Below are 20,746 nucleotides of genomic sequence, written 5' to 3'. Positions count from 1 at the left end.
CAGAGTGAGGCACCGGGGGTGGGAGTAACCTGCTCCCCATCACACGGCCAGTAGGTGGCAGAACCAGGGCTGAACCCAGGCAGTCAGACACCAGTGGCTATGTCATCTGCCACGTGCAGTAATCTCCATGATTGCTGTTTCCAAGGTTTGACCCTATCATTCATTCACCTATCTGCCCAGCATTTATTAAACATCTGCTGTGTACCTGTGCTTGGGTTGTGTCTTGGGGTTATGCCATGAATGTAACACAGTCCTGATCTTCAGAAGTTCCCTGACTCTATGGGGAGACAAGTCCAAGGAAGGCAGTTAGAGCAACAGAATGTGAGGGGTGCCCTTGGAGGCAGCTCAGGAAAACCTCAACCATCAAATCAGGGAGGCTTCCTGGTGGAGGAGATGCACGAACTGCGTCTGGAAGTATAACTAGCCAGGAGATGACGCAGGGAAGGAAGGGAAGGGAGGGGCAAGGAGGGGAGGGAAAGGAAAGCCAATGAGTAGCTATACTGGCTCCATCTGCAAACAGCCTGAGGATGGGAAGTGGCTTCTCCAGGCTCACGTTCCTGACCCAAGTCCCTGGCTGAGGGGGAGCTTGGTGTGTCCCCTTCTTATCTCCGGCCCTCCCAACCATGCCCCCAACCCCCAGGGTTTTGATAAGACATCCAGGGAGCCACTCCTCCTACTGCAGCCCCTCAAACAGCCACAGAGACCCCAGCCCATTAACTGGTGCCAGACCCAATCGCCAGTTCCCAGGCGGACCCTGGATGTTGGTGAGCCTGGATTTGTGGGGAGGGGAAGGAACTGGGGGGAGGAAGGACCACTTTTTCAAATGCTATTATTTAATCCTCACCGCAGCTCTGTAAGGGGTCATGTTCCTATGCCCATTTCACAGAGGCAGAAACTAAGGCCAACTTAGAAGAGTGCTGTACTGAGTGCTTTACATGTGTTAACTCAGGGAACCCTATCACAGCCACTGTTACCCTCCTTTTACAGATGCTGCCTGGGAGGGGTGGGGGCTCCCCTGGAGCCAGTGTTTGGGATGCTGCAAAGGAGGCAAAAGAGGGGCTTCTGGAGGCCCCAGGGGTGGGCCCAGTCTCGCCTGTTTGGATTGGCCCCACTTGAGCACCACTCCCTCTGCAGGCCTTGACTGGGCAAGGCCCACTGCACTCCTGCTTTCCCTGGGAAAGGTTATTTTTTTGTCCCAGTCAGCCTCCCAGAGGATCCCTTGAGACTGCTGGCCTCTCTCCAGGGCTCAGGCCTAGGACTTGGCCCAGCCCTCAGGCAGAGGCCTCAGAAATCAAGCTTGGCAGCATGAAGATGAATGGAAACTGAGGTCGAAAGAGGGGCAAGACATCACCCGAGGTGTCTACCTCCCACCCCGCACTCATCTTGCCATGACATAGGTGCTCTTTTCATGCCCATTTTACAGGTGGAGAAGTTAAGATTCTAAGAGGCCACACAGCTAATAATTGTCAAAGCTGATTTGAAACTGGTCAAGCTGACCCCACAGACTGTTTCATAACTGTCCCCTCATGCTAAGGCTGAACTGGCCTACCCACCTCCGGGGGGGAGGCCCCCAGTGTCCCTGGCAGGCACCCCCAGCCTAGAATTGCGTAGGCCCAGTAATGGGGAGTCCCTCCTGAAGCAGCCTGGTATCACACCAGGCCCAGCACTAAGCCTGTGCACACTCAAGGCCTCTTGATTCTACCACCAAGCCCTTTTTAGTGTCTCCATTTTGCACACAAAGATTCTAAAGGTGGGCAACTTACTCAAGGACCCTCAAAAACTGAGGATCTGAGTGGGAAAAGCAAGAGATGGCCATGCCCACAGTGGGGTTGGGGAGTTTACCTTCTCAAAGGCAGAGACCCTCTCCCTCAAGGTCCCTCCAAGGTCAACCGCCACCTCCCCCATCTGCGTGGACAGAGAACTTGACGTGGTGCCCATTGCACAGGTGGAGGCCAGGAGGCCAGGCTGGACGAGGATAGCGATTTCATCCCCACTTGCTCAGATCCGTGTGTGCCAGTTACTCAGATCCGTGTTCCTGGAATTCCCAGAAGAAGCACCGGATTTGAGTTAGGAAGACTGGTCTCTAACTCCCAACTTTCTAGCTATCTGTCATCTTGCAAACCTTTCCCTTCCCCTTCCTGACCCTTAATTGACTCATCTGTAAAATGGAAACATCAAATCTTTATGAAAAGAATGCAGGTGTTGAAGAGTTAATAAGTTAATTCAACAAAAAACGTTCTTCCCTTCTAGGGCTGTTGTCAGGGCAATGTCATGAAATAACTGACAAACGGAAAAGGCTCTGGATGCCATCAGACCCACAGGGAAGGTCCTGGCAAGTCTGGAATTGGCTGCAGGTGACCCTCACCTGGCGTTCACCTCCCACAGGTCTCTGGTTAGGGAAGGGCACTACAGCTGAGCGCTGGTCACATGCCTCAGATCAGCCCATACCTGGCGCCAACAGCTGCTTTGGGGTGAGGGGCTAGAGGGGTCCCTGTCCAATGCCTGCTTTACCCACGCTGCAGCTCATGTATTGTTCCTACAGCATGGTGAACTGGTTGTCTCATTCCCATTTTTACTGATAAAGAAACTGAGGCCCAGAAAAAGAAAGTGACTTGACAGGTCGCATAGGTAGGGAGTCGCAGAATTGAAACTAGACCGTAGGGTTTCTGATATCCATATCTCAGATCCTTCCACTCCTGCCTGGTTTCCTCCATGTATAATGCTAAGCTCTATACATGGAGTGGACTTGTTGTAGTTGCCACAGGGGACCCCCAGGGACAGAGTTTGGGGTTCAATAGCACAGAGCTAAAGCAAACGTCTCATTGAGCTGTAGAAGCTTCAGAACTCGAAAAGCCCTTGGAAACCTTCTGGCCTAAACCCCCCTTTTGCATTAAGAAAATGGAGGCCCAGAGAGGTACAGGGACTTGGCCGAGGTTACACAGCACGAGCATCTATAGTGCCCCCAAAGGTAACCACTCTTCTGACTTCTATCACTGCAATTTAGTGTTGCTTGTTCTTGAACTTTATATAAATTGAATCACGTACCTATGTTTGTTATCTGACTTCTTTTTCTCCCTGTGGTTTGTGAGTTTCATCCCGTTGTATGTAGTGGTAGTTTGTCTGTTTCATTAGTACGTACTGTCCATCACCTGAGTATACACAATGTAGTAATCCATTCAACTGTTGATAGACATTCGGCAGTTTCCAGTTGGTTTTATTATGAATAGCATAGCACTGCTATAAATATTATTGCACTTATCTTTCGTTGATCATATTACATAATTCCCTTGGACAAAGAGCTCGGAGTGGAATTCTGGGGTTACAGGACATGTGTACATTCGGCGTTAGCCAATGCCATTGATTTTCCAAAGTGGTTTCACCGTTTGACACTCCTCCAAAGAGGGTGAACATTTCAGTTGCTCCATATCCTCCCCAACACTTGCAATTTCCCGTCTTTTTCACTTAAGCCATTCTGAGGGATGGAAACTGGTATTGCATTGGGGTCTTATTTGGAATTTCCCCCAAACACATAGGAAGGTAAGCACCCTTACATGTGGTTCTTGGCCATTTATATATCCTCTGGGTAAAGTGCCTGGCCTAGTCTTTTGGGGATCATTTAACTAGGGCCACAAGAATGCTGCATAACAAAGCACTCCAAATAGTAAGTGTCCTGCGGGAGACCCTGCTCGCTGCGCCATGTGTCGTGCAGGGAGGCCTGCGGGGTCTCTGGTCCTGCTCCCCACACAAGAACGCAGGATATGGTGAGGCCAAAAAGGAACACCCACGGAGCCATAGGTAGGGGAGTCATACCACTATATTCTCTCTGGCGGCACTATACTGTCAATGGAGGCTGGATTCACACTGTCCGCAAACCGCCATCCACACTTGCCAGCCCAGCCACCATCTTCTTGCTAGCCCCCATTCTTTCTCCCCTCTGCTAGCGTAGCCACAGCAGTTATATTAGTGGCCAATGGCTCACTGGTTATAGCTGATGGCCAACTAGCCACAGCTGATGGCCATGCAATCACATTGATGGCCATTTACTACCTGAGCCAGCACCTGTCTATGTGAGGCCGAGAGCCTGGAAACTACTTTCTGCGGCTCTGCCCCCACAGTAAGCATTTATTCTCATGCACTGAGGCTGCAGGTCCTGACAGGATGGGGTCCTCTGTGCAGGTTGGACACAGGCTGCCCCCAGGGAGGTTCCCTTGGGGCCCAGCTAAGGGCACTGGCTCCAGGGGAAAGTTTTGGTGGCAGAAGAACAAACCCCAGGGCAGAAGTCAAGCAGCTGCTTAACCATGTCCACCAACATTTATCTGCCAGAGCAAGTCAAGTGCACGGCAGAACCCAGTCGCAATAGGGAAGGGAAGGGGGATCCTCCGCCTCCAGGGAGGGGGTGAACGTTTGCCGAGCAAACCAAATTATAATACTGGTATTTGGGGTATTTTTAAAAAGACTTCACATGATCCTAACGCTCAGCCAGTGCTAAAATCCGCTGACCTGCAGTCACACTGCCTGTCAGCCAGTCAAAATGAAAATCAGGCTTAGCTGATTTTACTTCATCAAAGCAGTTGACTCAACTAATGCTAAGCTCTATATACAGAGGCAATTTCACCTTGAGGCATTTTCTTTTCTTTTTTTTTTTTTTAGAGAAAAGTCCCTGGAATTAACATGGCAAATTAACGATCAATTTTAACTAGATCATGGGATCTTAAGTAACGGGCTTGTGTCTGATTCGTCTCTAATATTCTCAGCACTCGCCCAGTGCAGAGGAATGGAGAAATGCTGGGATGAGATGTTGGATAATTGGAAGGAAGGAATGTAAGTGGTGTTGGGTGAGCTCCATGGGGGCAGGAATTTTTGTCTGTTGAGAAAATTGTATCATCAGTTCTTAGAAGAGTGCCCGACACAGAGTGGTGGTCAGTAGGTAGTCTCCCAGTTAATTATGCATGTGTACATAGGCTGTCTGGACAGGAAAAAATGAATCGTGGGTGAGTGAGTGGTTGGTTAGCTAGGTGGATGTATAGACAGATGGGAGGATGGATGGATAAATGGATGGATAGGTGGACAGCTAGATAGATCAGAGGGTGGATAATGGAGGGATGGGTGGATGTTGGATGGTTGGATACATAGATGAGTGGACAGATAGGAGCATGAATAGATAGATGATTAGATGGCTGGATAACTGGATGGATAAGTGGACAGATGGGAGGGTGGATAAATGCATGAGTAGGCAGACAGATGGCTGCATGGGAGGAAGAGTAAATGGACAGATGGGTGGATGGTAAGATGGATGGTTACATAGGTGAGTGGATGGATGGATGTGTAGATGAATGAGGGGTTGAGTGGATCATATGACAAAATGAATGGATACAAAATGACTGTGTGATTGCCAGAAGAAGGCACAGCCTTCCATGTGGGTAAACATAGCTATTTTGCAAAACTGTTAGTGACCAGGATGGTTTTGGTCTCCTCCCTCACAGGGTTTTCTGATTTGATGCTTCGTCCTCTCCACTGAGTGTCTGTTCTGGAGGCGGAGGTGAGCGGGGGAAGAGGATGGCTGCGGAGATCAGTGCTCGGGGCAGACAGCGCGCCATTGGGCATGAGGAGTACAGTCTGTACAGCAGCCTGAGCGAGGATGAGCTGGTCCAGATGGCCATTGAGCAGAGCCTGGCTGACAAGACGCGGGGCCCAACCACTGCTGAGGCCGCTACGTCCATACGTGCCAACCGCCAACCTGCCCATTTCTACCCATGGACCAGGTGAGTGAGGACAGGCCAACTGGGGCATCCACAAGGGGCAGATCCCAAGCACTATTAATCCAAAAACAAATTATCCTGGTCTCTAGGATACACTTTAACATCGTAATGACTTATATTTATTATCTAGACTTCTGGTGGTGCCGGAGCTTCTCTCCAGCTCTAATGGTGCCGAGTACCATGTGAGGTGCTATAGCCAGTTTGCCTCATTGCACCCTCGTAGGACCTCCTAGGAGGCTCTACGCTGTATTTCCATTTTACAGGGGAGGAAATGGAAGCGCAGAGCTGAGTAACTAGTCCAAGGTCACACAGAGAGTAGATGGTGGTGCAGAGCTTGGAACTCGCTCGTTCCAAAGCCCATGGCTTGGCCTTGTACCACGGGCCTTAGGTTTGAATGCAGTGGAACTGACATTCTGTGTCCAGCCAGAGCTTCTAGCCCCACCTATGCAGTATCCCTGGGAAAACTTATCTGAGAAGCAAATGACATCTGCCCAGCAAGGCCATCCTGCCTCCTTGTTCTGGTTCCCCGTCCCAGCACAACCTCGTCCTCCCAGCAACAGGACCATATCACACCAATTGAAACAGGACACGAGCCACAATTGCAACTCCACATACGCCATTTTGAATGTCCTAACAGCCACATTAAAAATAAGAGAAACAGGTGAGATTAATTTATGTCTAGCATATTATTTCCATGTCATCGATATAAAAATTATGAATGAGATTTTTACATCCTTTTTTTCATATCACGTCTTTGGAATCCAGTGTGCGTTTTGCACTCGCAGAATATCTCAGTTCAGACTGGCCACATCTCAAGGGCTCACGAGCCATAGGTGACCACTGGCTACCATCCAGGACCGCACAGATCTACAGGACAACTTCTTTGTAGGCGTGGGAGCCAGAAACATAATTAAGCACTGGATCTTAAAGTGCGTGTAGAAAAGAAATACATACATTTGAAAAATGCTTTTGCTTACTACTGAGTCCAAGTCGAGTATGTATTTGGGGTGGGTGGCAGGGGGGTAGAGATTGCTGTAACAGTGTGTTGGTGTTATCTTGGGGCATGGGCCTCAAATCTCATTGTCTCTGGCAGCCAGCTGACTCCCTGTGTGACCTTGGGCAAGTCACTTAACCTCTCTGAACGCAGTTTCCCTTTCTAATAATAATAGCAACCACGGCGGAAACAATAGACAGCTTTTTCCAATGTCCAGCCCCAGGTGACAGGGATGAAAGTGGATGGTGGTGCGTCTCAGCCTGTCCCCTGATGGAACCTACCAGGGTGCTCCCCAAGGGACTTGGGCCCTTGCTGAGGCTAGATCACCTCTGCCAGGCAGGCTGGGCAAAGGCCTGGGATGTCCAAAGGCAGGCAGCCTCCTTGGGCAGCTGGGAGGAGTACGAAGGTTCCAAGTTACTGAGCTGCCCCTGAGTAGGTCCTCTTCTGGGGCCCAACCTGAAAAACAGAAGCCCAGAGCCAAGGACTCACAGTGACCTATGCTTTAGGAGGCCCTGGTTCCTGTTCTGGCTGGTTCAGCCTGTGTCAGACCACAGGTTCCTCTTTCTCAGGAGGGGATCAGAGAGAGGAGCATCCTCCTTCCCACGGGGCCATCAGCACAAGCCAGCATGTCCCAGGGTGTCTGCAGTCTTCTCCTCTCTGTGGGAGCCCCACACAGGAATCTTGGGGACATGTAAAAACAATAAAACTGAGCCGGCACCCGAAATGCAAGCCCTGACCTCCGCCTTCCTCTTGAGAGTAAAGAAGTGGGACCCACCGAGGGGCAGGTGTGAACACTTATCCAGCCTCCTGGGAATAAAGCTCTCACAGAGAAGCGAAATGACCTATCCAGGGTCCTGTTGCTCTCCCCTAAGATCCACGCACAAGTAAAGTAGGGCAGGAGGATTCAGCCTGCATCTTCTCACTCCTGACGCGACCTGAAACCTCCTAGGTCCAGTTCTGCGCTTTCATTTCTGAGAGGAGGCCGGGCTTGGGCCCTACTGGGGAAGGCAATCCCACTAATATGATTTGGAATGTAATTCTCCTCCTCCTCATATGCACCGAGTGCTTCCCATGTGCCCAGCACACAGCCGTCTACTGAAGCCTTACAAAGCCACGCCAGCTGGGTATTTTTGTGCCCGTTTTACATGTGACAAAACACGGGCACAGCAGGGCCAGAAACTGAACCTAAGTCTGTCCGCTCTGAAGTCCCCCCCTACCCAACCAGCTCTGCTGATTCTGCAAAGGCCTCTTTCTGTTTCCTCCCCCTCCTCCACCTGGGAGGAGGGTGTGGGTCTCATGACGTCTGCCTTCTACCCACAGAGATTCAGGGGCCCCAGAGACAAGAGACATGCAGGCTTGTGTTCAGACGCCCAGACACGGCATTATAGGAAATCAGGACCCGATAGAGTCCCTGTGCACTTTTGTACCTGAATATCATAGTTTCTACCCAAATAGCCCCAGAGTAGGTTTAGGAACAGGGCATCCCACATGTCCCCAGGGACTTCATACAGCTGACTCTTTCTCATCCTTCAGGTCTGAGGTTAAATGTCACCGCCTCAGCAAATCGTGCCTGACCACCTTCCCAGGTCACGTAGGCGGCCCCTCTACCTCAGTCTCTCGGCTGTTTCCTTCAAGGCCCTGGCTTATAATTTCTATGTTTCCCCCATTAACCTGTGAACGTGTAAGGGCGGGGGCTTCACCCAGCTTCCTTCCTGTGAAGCCCCATGACAAGCACTGAATAAGCTGTGAGCGCATGAGGGTGTGAATAAAGAATGAATGAAGAGACAGCAGAGTAGAGAGGCAAGAGAAGTGGAGGTTCGAATCTTTCCTCTGTCACTTACTGGCTGTGTGACCTTAGTCAAGTTGTTTAACCTTTCTGAGCCCCAACAGTCTTATCCCTAAAATGGCAATAACAAGAACTTTCTGAGCCCACCTCGCAGTGTTCTTATGAAAAGTCATAAAACGAGGTAGGCGTTGGAGCCTTCCCCACATCCAGCTGATGAATTGACCTCCGCCTACCACCTCCCTGAGTATTCAAGGACCCCCCCCCATGACTGCCTCTGTATCATGGACAAGCTTTTGTGTCACCTAGGAAGGTATTATCTGGCCTCCTGAGACTGTCCCCAACTATACTGTGTGACCTCCTTGGGGACAGGGAGCAGATATTGCTCACTTTTGTATCCTCAGTGCCCGGCAAAGAGCCTGGATCATTGTAGGTGCCCATTGAATGTTTTTAGGCAAATAAATACACTTTGAAACCAATACAATTCTCGAAGAATGGAAGTTATTGTTATCATCTTGTGACCAAAATGACAACGGTGGACATAGAGGTCCACTGAGTCTTTGGGGTTCTAGAAATGACAGCCAGATCAGCAGCCCAGAGAAATTATAATGCTCCCTTTTAGAGCCATTTTCCAGTTGGCTTCTCTCCCACCACAATGGAAGGAATGAAGTTTGAAACGTTCGTGAGGATTACGTGCCAAGCCTTGGCCCACGGAGGGCTCTCTGAAAGGCAGACCCAACTTTCTGTTTCATGGAGAAGTAAGGTTCAGGTACTCATGAAACTGGGACCCCAAGGTTACTGTGATGGACCAGCCAGAGTGAGTGCAGGAAGCTGGGCCTTCACAGTCTTTGAACTTCTGCATTTTAGTTAAGGTTCCATTTCTAAGAAGACAAAGGCGGAAAGCATGAAGCAGGAACTTGCATGGGTTGATGTGTAAACAGCTATAAACAATTCAAATCGGGCTACCCTCACTTACTGTGGGCATCTGGATATGATCAGGTGTGGTCTTGCCCTCCCCAAGCTTACAGTCTCATGAGGGTAAAGGCACAGAAGTACTTGATGCCCCAACAGGAAGGATGCAGCAATGAGACTTGCCTCAGTTTCAGAGGGACACAGAAAGGGTCCATTCAGTTACTTAAGGAGATGGGCTTTGCAGGATGAATAGGAGTTCACCAAGCAGCCTAGAGGAAGCAAATCTCTTTGAGCCTCAGTTTCCTTATCTGCAAAAAGGATCCAATTACGTCCCCTTCACAAAGTAGACTAGAGGATGAAATGAGATGCCTTGTGCCATGTGCTTTTCACAAGGCTTCCGAGCTAGCTGAAGGTGCTGCATTCCTGACCCCTGGCCTTCCTGCCCACAGAAAGGATGGGGCCTTACCTGGGCCTCCTCCAGGGCATGACCTGTGCCCACATCCCGCCAGGTTCCTCTCACTTTTGATGACTCAGAGCAGATGGTTTTCTTGGTGGGAATCCCCCTGCTGGGCCTGAAGGGAAGTGGGGCCTGCAGCCTTGATCAGAAAGAGCACGGAACCCAGTCAGGGGCCTGGCTCCTCCTCCAGCTTGAGAGCACGGCGCAGTGGCTCTGAGCATGTACCCCCCCATAGTACCAAGTTAAGCACCAACTTTAGGGCTTCCAGAACGAGTTCTCCTGCCCCTCTTTCAGCCCCCCAACCCCCTGCAGCTCTGACATTGTGTGTGTGTCCTCGTCTCCCACCCTGCTGGTCCCCAAACAGCTTGAGGATCAACAAAAAGAAGGGTCCTATTGGTCTGCATCCCCAGGTCCCAGCGAGGGGCACGTGCCCGAGCAGGAGTTGTTGACTAGAATTCAGTTGGTCTGTTTCCTCCCCTGCAAAGTGGGAACCATACACCCTCTGCGTCCATCCTGGGGAGGGGGAGGGGGAGGATGGACATGAGGCACCATCACAGGGGATGCCATCACCGCCATCTCACTGCTGCCCCCACCACCCTCACTGTCCCATTGTTGCTGTTACTATTATTATGCCATCAGAGAGAGGGACTAGCTTTAGGGTGGTGTGTGGGTTTTTACCAGTGTTTACTATCTTACTAAAAACACTTGACCCTGTGAGGAAAAAGTTTGGGTTTCTACTGACCCGAATGTGTTGGATCGTCATGTGTTGTTTGTTCTTGCTTTATTGATGCCCAGACGCTTTAGGACAGGAGAGCGAAACTCTAGACATATAGAATCTGCTGTTTGTCTTTTATACAGTTAACAGAACACGGTAATGTGCCTTGGAGCTTAGCAACCTGTAATAAACTTCAATTGATATTTTAAAAAAAAAAGGGAGGCCACACATGGATCAATGATGAGGGTGGCCGGGACCCCAGTGTCATGAGGAGACACAAGCCTGCCCAGCACTCTCCCCTTTCTAGGGCCAGGAGCAAGCCCAGACAATAATACCAAGCCCAGGAGCTTTCAGGGCCAGTGGAGAGGGGGCCTGGTGGGGCCAGGCTTTGCACCCCCTTCCCAGGATGGTCTCTTAGATCTGTTTGACACACTCAGTGTCCACGTAAATTCATTTCAGCAAAGGCTACAACAGTGTGGAGTGACTGCCACACCTCCTTTTACCGCTTCCATCTTCAATATAGCGCGATGGGGTGGGGAAACTGAGGCTCAGACAGGCAAAATAATGATAAAATTAATGGTGGACATGTGTCCAGCACCCCTATGCTGGGCCCCCTGCAAAGCACTTTATACCATTCACTTACTCAGGCCTCTGAGACTGGTCTGTTCTGGAAACGAAAGCCCACAGAAGTTCAACCTGTCCATGGTCACGTGGCCAGGAACTGCCAGAGCCTGGATTTGAACCTGTATCCATCTGAATCCCAGCCCTGACTCTGATGACCTACCTCAGGCATCCTTTTCCTGTAAACTTTATACTGTTTGTTCCTGACTGTGGGACATACGCCCGTCTAATGAGGAGCCGGCAAGGTGGGATTGGAGGCACAGACCCTGCTTGGCTTTCCAGCTTTGCTCCCCTGTCCTCCATCCCCAGGAAGCTCTTCTCCAGCCCTGTTAGTCCCGGGACCTGCCGCTGACACTGCTCACATCCTCAAGGGTGAAGAATGTCACCTTGCTTCATATCTGCCTCCTGCGTGGTTGGCTGGGGAAGGGGACCGCAGGAGTGGGGGTGAGGTTAACCTCATTGTTGTCTTATATGGTCATTTAAATCTCCCAGGGCTTCCTCCAAGGGCCAAAAATAATCCGAGACACAGCAGCTGTGTCCAGCACACAGAGAGGACCCGGCCATCTGCTTTGGTTCAGAGCCCTGCGTCTGTCTGTCAGTCTCTCCCCCTGCTCTCCCTCCATCCTCGTTCCTGCCTCTGGCCATGACCCGCTTCTCATATGCAGAGTATTTTTCCCTCTTTCACTCCTGCCCTGCGCCCTCCAGGTCGACAGCGCCTCCTGAGAGCCCAGCCTCATCCCCCATGGGTCTGTTCCAAGGTGTCATGCAGAAATACAACCAACGGAAGACCTCACAGCTGGCGTAAGTGACCCCTGGCCCGCCCCCAAGACCATCCACGTTCACTCTCCCAACTGGGGTTGGTGGGGATAGGAGGTAGGAAGTAGGCCCCCAGCCCCCAGGAAGAGGAGAACTTTGAGGGAACTCCCAGGCACACCCTTCCCAGGTGTGTCCCCGGAGACCCTGCTGCTCCTGCTGAGCTGGCCTTGGGGTCTTCAAGCAACTGCCAGCTAGGCTGTGATTGCAATGAACCCCTCAATGCCCCAGAATGAGCCTTGTGTGCTAGAGTGGCCCGTGGGGCTTGGAATCTGAGGACCCAGCAAAAGGGAGACTGGGGAGCCGGCCCTAGGACCAAAGAAGCCCAGAGGAGCTCAGAGCTGAAGGTGATGAGTCAGCCACACAGCCATACCCTTTGTTTGTCTGTTTCTCCCGCCATCACTGCGGGGTGGGAGATGGTGGTTTTGCTTTGTTGCCTTTAGTTGTTAAGTGCCAGGTGCTAAAATCCAGAAACAATCCCAAGCTACAGGAGGGATTCTGTTTGCCTGGTACCAGGGTGCTGGGCTAGGTGTGTCCTGGGAAATAGTGCTGTGTGGTTAGCTTCTCTGCTCCCCATATTGACCCCAGAAACAGCTAAAAGAAAAAGAGGGGCCCCATAGCTGGAACCCCTATTTCCTTGCTCAGATATGTTGCAGAGAGGGGAGGAGGCAATTGGCCACTGTTTTACTTCTCCTTCCCAGCGCTTTTCAAACTCTGCCGCCTCCACTTCCTTCATGCTGCTAGTGGGATTTGCATGTGTGGAGAAGGGAGACCCAGATTCTGATCTCAGTGCGGCTGCCACTTCCTGTGTGACTGCCCGTGAGTCGCTGAGCCTCTCTGAGTCTCCCTTCTCTGTGAGAGAGGTTGGAGAGGACAGAGTGGTCTCCAGGATTCCGTCCAGCTACTTAGTCTCTAATGGCTTGACACCGCAGCAGCCACCCCCGGGGCGGGGACTTTGGCTGAGCTGATAGAGAAGCCGTCAGCGCGGGCTCCTGAGAGCTCCAGGGGCCTTGCACCACAGCTTCCACGAGACCCAGCAGGGCAGCGGGTCCTGAGAGTGTTCTCGTGACACTGCACACTCCCAAGGCCACAGGAACAGCCAGCCAACCTCCCTTTCACTTCGGCTGGGGTCCCACAGCAGATCTTCCAGGGAGACGGGACACATACCCCACTGGGGCTTTTCCTGATGCCAACACGGGCTGCTCTGGCCGCTCATAAGAGGAACTCATCAAGGTGACACTGATGGCGTTGAGGGGGATTTCAGGGCTTATCTGGTCAGTGATCTTTCTTGCCGGGTCTGTAATTAGCCGCCATCTATGCTCTGATGCTATTAAAAACCAGAGAGGCTGAGTCAGGAGGAAATGCTGCTCGCGCTGGAGGAAGCAGTGGGAGGGTAGAGGGCTGGTCCTGTGGACCCTCAGGGCCTATCTTGGCCCCTGCCAGGGTGAGGGCACTGTCTCCCTTCTCCACCTGGGACACGGGGCCATTTATGCAGAATGTTCGCCAGGAGTGGATGAGGGAGTCACAGCAGCCATGGTCCTCACTGACTCTCCAAGGACGGGAGGAAGGGGGCACAGCGAACGCAGGAATGAATGAATCAACAAACAAACGTTGTGGCTGTAAAGAGTCAAGCAAAGAAGTTATCGTTTGTATTAGGCTGAGATTCTTTTTGACATTCAGAAGTTTTACATTGTGAAGGCTTCGAATTTAGAATCCTTCATGTATTTTAAGTCTTTCAGCAGCTAAAAGTTGGTGTAACATTAGATGCATCCACTGAACACCTCAGGACAGAAGGGTCCCCTGATTGTCTTTCAGCCACCAAGGAGCTCTATCTGAAAGGGACCCTTGGTTTCCATCTGCGCAAGGAAAGGAGCTTGCCATGTTTCAACTCACTTCTAGCAGATTTTCCCTACATGGTGCCTGACTGGGAGACGAAAGGTGTAGAAATGCCCCACGATGCTGACAAGGGAAATTAAACACTGGCAAGGCTTGATCCAGACCCCCCACACGTACCTATAAGCCAGTATGACCTCCAAATGCTCAAGGGAGGCCATTGCAAAGAATGTTTTGAACAAGATATAAATAGAATTCCCAAAGAAGCAAGCAGAACTCTGATAGGGAAGAGGCTGTCTGTTTTGGAAATAGAAGGGATGAAGGGATGAAATAATCTTTCGTAGGTTCTGAATTCCTTCTTTCCTCCCTCCCTCCTTCTCTTTCTCTCTCTCTCTTTCATGCACCAAATATTTTTTGAGCACCTGTTATGGACCAGCCACTGAGCTGGGCCCTGGGAATTAAACCATGAGGGATAAAAGAAAGAAAGACACTGTCCCTGTCTTCTCGGAGCTCATAGTCCAGTGGGGAGACAGACAGTGATCAAATAATTATTCAAAGACATATGAAGTCCGGTGGTTACATGAGGGCTTATAACTGGAGGCAGGGAGAGGCTGACCTGGGCAGGCAGGCTGGTGAAGCCGTGATGGAGCTGAGAGCTGGGGAGGCCGAGGTCAGGGCTGAGGTCAGGGCCAAGTTCCCAGGGCATACCCATGTGGGTTAGGAAAGATTATTCTCATTGTGGAGGACATTGGCTGCAAGGGGGTTGAGCACCTGTCCAGACCAGCAGGGACAAGCAGGGCGGAGTCACCCCACAGCTGGCACTGCTCCTGGCCACCCTGCTTTCCCTCTGGGAGAGAGGCTGCCTGGCCCTGCCTCCGTCCTGAGGAGTGGCCCACTCCTTGCTTTCACAGGCCCATGGACCCTGTGCTAAAGGCCATTAAGGAAGACGATGAAGGGGCCTTGAAGGCAATGATCAAGGACGGGAAGAATCTCACAGAGCCCAACAAGGACGGCTGGCTGCCGCTGCACGAGGCGGCCTACTACGGCCAGCTGAGCTGCCTGGAGACCCTGCAGCGAGGTGAGGCGGCCGATATGGGTGCAGCCAGAGGTGGGAGCGGGGCTCCTTCCTTCTGGAGCTGCATGTTCTTTGCCCGACCACAACCTGGGTGAGGGGGGCAAGGCAAGGTTATCACCTTCTTTGTTGCAGATTTAAAGTCATCAAGTTGGGAGAAGGGAAATGACTTGTTCCCCCCACTCCCAACAACACCCCCACCTCCAACCTCCCCAGGCTTCTCAGGACAAGAGAGACTAATTCCTAGAAAAGGAAGGCGAGAGGGCTGACTTTTGGCAGGGTTACTGCCAGCTTATTCTAGAATGTTCCAGGGGCTGATTTGGTGTGGAAAATACTGCAGCTGTGCCTGTGCCCGCCAAGGCCGTCCCCCACAGCTGTAGGATCCTCGGCAAATCATACCTGCTCTCTGAGCCTGGGCTTCCCCACCAGCCAGATGTGGGGAGGTAACAGCTGCAGGCAGCATGAACCCCAGACAGCCCACCACACTCAATGGCAAAAACAGCTATAAGAGACTGAGCTTCTGGCAGTGGCTGGAGGGAGTGTAAGGAAAAGACAGGGTCATTCAGAGAAGGAGGGACTCAACCAGGGAAGGCTTCTCGGAGGAAGTGGCATCTGAGGTGGATTAATATGACCAGGAAGCTGAAACAGCATTGTAAAAGGTACTGAGTCCAGGGCCAAGATGATGAAGGCAGTCTTCGTAAATTTAGGCAGATGCCATTCAAGCCTGTCCTTGGAACTGGGAGGAAATCAGGACCACTTCTACGCTGGGAAAGAGGCATGTATCTTCCTCCTTCATGAATGTCCCATCTGTCCTCCCCAGCATACCCAGCAACAATCGACCAGCGCACCCTGCAGGAGGAAACGGCCCTTTACCTGGCGACGTGCAGGGGACACCTGGACTGCCTCCAATCCCTGCTCCAGGCTGGGGCCGAGCCCGACATCTCCAACAAATCCCGAGAGACACCACTCTACAAAGGTGAGCCCCCTGGTGGAAGGGTTCTAGAAACTAGGTGGGCAATTGGGAGCACTGCTCCTGAGAGGCATAACACCCCACCCCCACCTCCACCCACCAAGGAGTCTACTTTGAAGGGGTGCCTTTGCTTGGACGTATCACTGAGGTGATTGAATCATTCATTTGTGCACGTATTCAGCCAACATTTCCCAAGTCATCCCATGGGCCAAGGGCGTTGCAGGGCACTGAGGGCTCAGAGATGAAAAGAAATGGTGCATGCCCGAGTGCTCTCCCAGTCCAGTGGGCATCGACTCACAGAGAAAACAGTCAGCTCAGGGTGATGGAAAGCTTGACTCAAGGCACCGGGGAGCACAGGGAAGGGGCCCTGATACAGGAGGAGGGCACCCCCAAGAGCTGAGCTGAGCCTGAACAGGAGCGATTTCCCAGCTGGACAAGCAAGGGCACAGCATAAGCAAATGAGAAATGGCATGAGAGAACTTAGACCTCTGGGATGGTTAATAAAACTGAAAAGTCCTGGCTGACTCAGTACAACATCCAAGCACACTGGCTACCCTAGTAAGTGCCGAGGGTCAGAAATCGGAATAAACACAGCAGCTGGCATTTATTGAGCGCTTATGCCAGGCACTGTCCTTTCATTTACCTTCATACCCATCTACATCTGAGGTAGGCACTGCTAGTATCCCCATTTTACAGATACGGGCCTAAGCCATAGAGACCTGAAATGAGGTACCCAAGATCACACAGCCAGGGGCAGGCAGTCCTGGGGCACAATCAGGGAGCAGGATGCCAGCACCACACTCTGAACTACTGCATTTATAAAGCGTCTAGTTCATGCCTACACGCTTAAGCAATCAGCCTTGGCTCTTGCAAAAATAAGAGGGCCTTTCTACTTTGCAAAACTACAGAAATCCCCGATTTGCCATGTGTCTGGTACCCAGCACCTGGAACATTCCATAAGCAGCAGAACTGGGGAGCCGTTAACCGGGTCTACTGCAGACCTGCAATGGGAGTGTCTCCCAGAACTGATGGCCACCCAGCCACCGCAGCCTTCACCTGGAGCCTCAGCTGTCCCAGCGAGAGCTCCCCGGATGCTGGGCTATTGAAACCCGAACCTTGGGCCCTGGTCCTGCATGAGCTCCAACTATGTGCCAAGTACCATGCTAGAATGTTCCATACATTACCTCACCCAGTATTCCCTCAGTGTCCTATCGGGAGGGTTTTGTTATCTCTGCTTACAGATGAGGGAACCAAGGCTTTGAGAGGTGGGAAGATTCACCTGGGGTCCTGTTTGAAACACTACACAGACATCACCCCCTTCCTTCTCACCACCCCCTTGACTCACTCAGAGAAGCTTCCAGGGGTGGTTAATTTGGACAAGTGCCCAGCCTGCCTGGTGATAACTCTGTCCAGAGCCAAGAGTGCATTTAGAGTCGAGAGAGAGAAGAGGCTTAAAAGGCGGGTTTGGACAGGTTGAGAAAGACTTGACAAGCTGTACCCAGAAGATGAATTTTATCCCAAATTAAGTGAGAAGCCTTTGAGGAGGGAATTTGAGCAGGAATATGACTCTGCCCTCCTCCTCCTCCCCTTCTGGCCTTGGCAATGTGGAAGACTGAAGCCAACAACGTTGTAAAGGGAGACAAGTTTGGGGCATCCTGGAATATTCTAGAGGACAGAGACTCTGGACCCAATGATCTGGGTTTGAATCCCAGTTCTGCCATTTTCTATCTGTGTGACCTTGGGCAAGTCACTTTACCTCTCTGTGCCTCATTTTTCATCATCTGTGAAAGGGAATAATAACACTACATCCTTTAAGGGTGGTTGGGAGAACTAAACTAGTTAATCATGTAAAGTGCTTAGAACACAGTGCCTGGCACATAACCAGTGCTATACACATGTCATCAAATATTATTGCTAATATTAGTATGGCTATTACTGTTAGTTGTATATTCTAGGTTTAATGCAGAGACTGAAACTTAATCTAGACCCAGTGGATACTTGTTGAAAGAATGCCTGATGAGTGAATGAGTGAATGCACAAGTGAACGAATGAAGTCTTGGCTAACAGTCTTGCTTCTGCCTGGGCACAGCTTGCGAGCGCAAGAATGTGGAGGCAGTGAGGATTCTGGTGCAGTACCACGCAGACACCAACCATCGCTGCAACCGAGGCTGGACAGCTCTGCACGAGTCTGTTTCTCGCAATGACCTGGAGGTCATGGAGATCCTGATGAGCGGAGGTGCCAAGGTGGAATCCAAGAATGCCTATGGCATCACCCCCTTATTTGTGGCCGCCCAGAGTGGGCAACTGGAGGCGCTGAGATTCCTGGCCAAGTACGGTGAGTGCTAAGAGTCCCTGGGTCATGGTGTCCCCAGAGGCCACAGCTGGGAAAGATTGCAGAGATCAGCTCGAAGGGAAGGCGAGTTTAGGTGTCATCTTATGGGCATACTCTGATAGCGAGGTAGGATCTTCTTGGAGTGCTGTGGTAAGAAGGATTCTGAAGCTGTGTCTGGGCTCAGAAGGAAATGTGTTGAGATCCACTAGTGATGCCTGCAATTAGCGACAAACTTGGGGGAGAGTGGAACACATGCCACATATTTGTCATCTCTAATCTAGCCCAACATCCTGGTTTTACAAATGAGGAATCTGAGGCCCAGAAAGGGGAAGTGAGTTCTCTACAGTTACATAGCAAATTAGTGCTAGAATTAGCCAGACTCTTAGTTTCCTGACACCCAACCACTTCTCTTTCCATAGTGTCACACTTCAGGGCCAGAAGGAACCTCAGACAACTCTAGAGCATCTTCCCATTTTATAGCGGATGAAACCAAGGACCAGGATGGGAAAGTTATTTGTCCAGAATCACACAGCCAATTAGTGACAGAGCTAAAATTTGAACCCAGGTCATTGCACTCTTTGCCTGTGAAAAATCTTTGTTCACTTAAAGGGACAAAATAAAATAATGTTATCTGCATTATGATGTTCCAGTAGCAAAAGACCCCAAGACAGTGGCAGACATTCTTTTGGTTAAAGGAAATTATTTAAAGGACATTATATTCTGATCGCCCCCAAGAACACCTTCGATATTTTTTTCTGTCTTTTTGGGAAGTGACCCTCTTTCCTTTTTTTCTTTTCTTTTTTTCCCCCTTCTTCCTCCTCCCCCCACCCCACTCCAGTTCAAGCCGTAGTTTCTCAGTCTAGGTGTGTAGGACACAGCTCCCTGGCCCCTGCTGGTATTATGAGCCTTGTGCTCCCACCCCTCCCCCACCCCCACGTCTGTCGCCAGTCGTTGGTTGGCCGCTCATAGCAGGTCTCGACAGCTGCCAGCCGCTCATGATGGCTGCCAGGGCCACTCACGCTGACCACCAGCCACACCTGGCAGCACAGCACCCAGCAGCCCACCGCTGCTCATGTCAATCTCCAGCTGCTCTCTGCAGCCTAGTTCCAGGGAGAGCCGTTGTTCACAATCTTAGCTGTAGAGGGCGCAGCTCCCTGGCCCATGTGGGAATCAAACCAGCGACCTCAGCATTAAGAACAAGGCGCTCCAAGCACCTGAGCCACCGAGCCTACCCGGTGACCCCTTTCTTTAGCCAGAGGTAAGCCAGACCCTGGGGCAGAGCTGGAATAATTTGTTGAGGACCTGCTATGTGCCATACTGTGCTACGCATGAACACAGATTAGGCCAACGGGGTTTTCCCCACAGCCATATGAGGTAGGTAGTGTCCTCACCACATTGTGTAGATGAGGAGACTGAGGCTCAGACGTTAAATGATTGGTCACAGCCAGAGCCTGGATCCTGACCGCGTCCATCTGACCCCAAGCTGCATGTTCTTTGCACTCTGCCACACCACCCAGGCCTCCAGAATGGCCATTGTGGGTTTGCTCAGTAAATGTCCACCTACTCAGCGTGCGCCTAGCAATGAGGGAAACAGGCCCAAGGCGCTTCCTTGCAGCCGAGGACGAATGTGGACTGGCCATCTTGAGAACAAAGGGGCACAGGCAGGGTCCTGGGAGCCCAGGAGAGGAGGCTGGGCGAAGGGCAGGGTGCGCAGCGGGTGAGGAACCAGCTAACTCTGAACATCTGCCGAGCTCTCCTGCTGACACTCTGAATAAGGTCTGTTCCCTTTGTGGGCTGAGTCCATTTTCAAATCCAAATATTTTTCTTGTGTGAGCGGGTGGCTTTGCTGGCGAGGTCCAGGCTTCCAGGGTGCCTGACGTTGAGAGCTCCTGGGGTTAGCGCTGCTGGCGGACTCTTCTTCAGGAGGGCAGAAGCAGCCTCTGTGCCCAGGGCCACTCTGTCCTGAAGAACTGCCATTGGCTGAGCACCTCCTCGGGCCCAGGCGCTATTAAGGAAGTCTGTTGTCTTAGTCCATTCGGGCGGCTATGCCAGAACGCCACAGACTGGGTGGCTCATAGACAGCTTATTTCCCACAGTTCTGGAGGCTGCAAGTCCAAGATCAAGGTGCCAGCAGATTCAGTGTCTGGTGAGGTCCCACTTCCTGGTTCACAGACAGCCGTCTTCTCGCTGTGTCTTCACATGTTGGAAAAGTGAGAGACTCTCTGGCGTCCTATTTATAAGACCACAAATCCCATTCAGGAGGGCTCTAGCCTCGTGACCTGATCCTCCCAAAGTCCGCACCTCCTAACACTGTCACATTGGGGGTTTGGTTTCAACCTATGCATTTGCGGGGGAGGGGACACAAACATTCAGTCTATAGCAGACATTTACTTATTACTTGTCACAGTAACTCCGATTCGTAGGTACTATTATTCCTGGTCAACAAATGAGAAAATGAGACTCCTTAAGGCTGCCTGAGGCCACA

At 51.4% G+C, this 20,746-nt stretch overlaps 1 protein-coding gene across 3 annotated transcripts in view; it reads left to right on the top strand.

Moving 5' to 3' along the window:
• ASB2 (ankyrin repeat and SOCS box containing 2) overlaps positions 1–20,746 on the top strand; it is a 39,025-nt gene that overhangs the window by 5,569 nt on the left and 12,710 nt on the right. The window contains exons 2-7 of one of the 3 annotated variants that reach the window (XM_074327004.2): positions 4,651–4,821; positions 5,484–5,762; positions 11,947–12,042; positions 14,799–14,965; positions 15,780–15,935; positions 18,019–18,264. In XM_074327004.2, coding sequence (XP_074183105.2) covers positions 5,557–5,762; positions 11,947–12,042; positions 14,799–14,965; positions 15,780–15,935; positions 18,019–18,264 — 871 coding nt within the window. In that variant the 5' untranslated portion in view covers positions 4,651–4,821; positions 5,484–5,556. Of the gene's footprint in view, positions 1–4,650; positions 4,822–5,483; positions 5,763–11,946; positions 12,043–12,868; positions 13,288–14,798; positions 14,966–15,779; positions 15,936–18,018; positions 18,265–20,746 lie in introns of those variants that run through there. The other 2 variants (XM_019745667.3, XM_074327005.2) reach the window with 2 other exon arrangements.

Source organism: Rhinolophus sinicus, chromosome 3 (assembly GCF_057876585.1).
Source record: "Rhinolophus sinicus isolate RSI-liver-muscle chromosome 3, RSI-T2T, whole genome shotgun sequence".
In the NCBI taxonomy this organism is placed as follows: Eukaryota; Metazoa; Chordata; class Mammalia; order Chiroptera; family Rhinolophidae; genus Rhinolophus; species Rhinolophus sinicus.
Note: the sequence above shows the minus strand (reverse complement) of the source record. Positions and strands in the feature narration are given on the sequence as shown.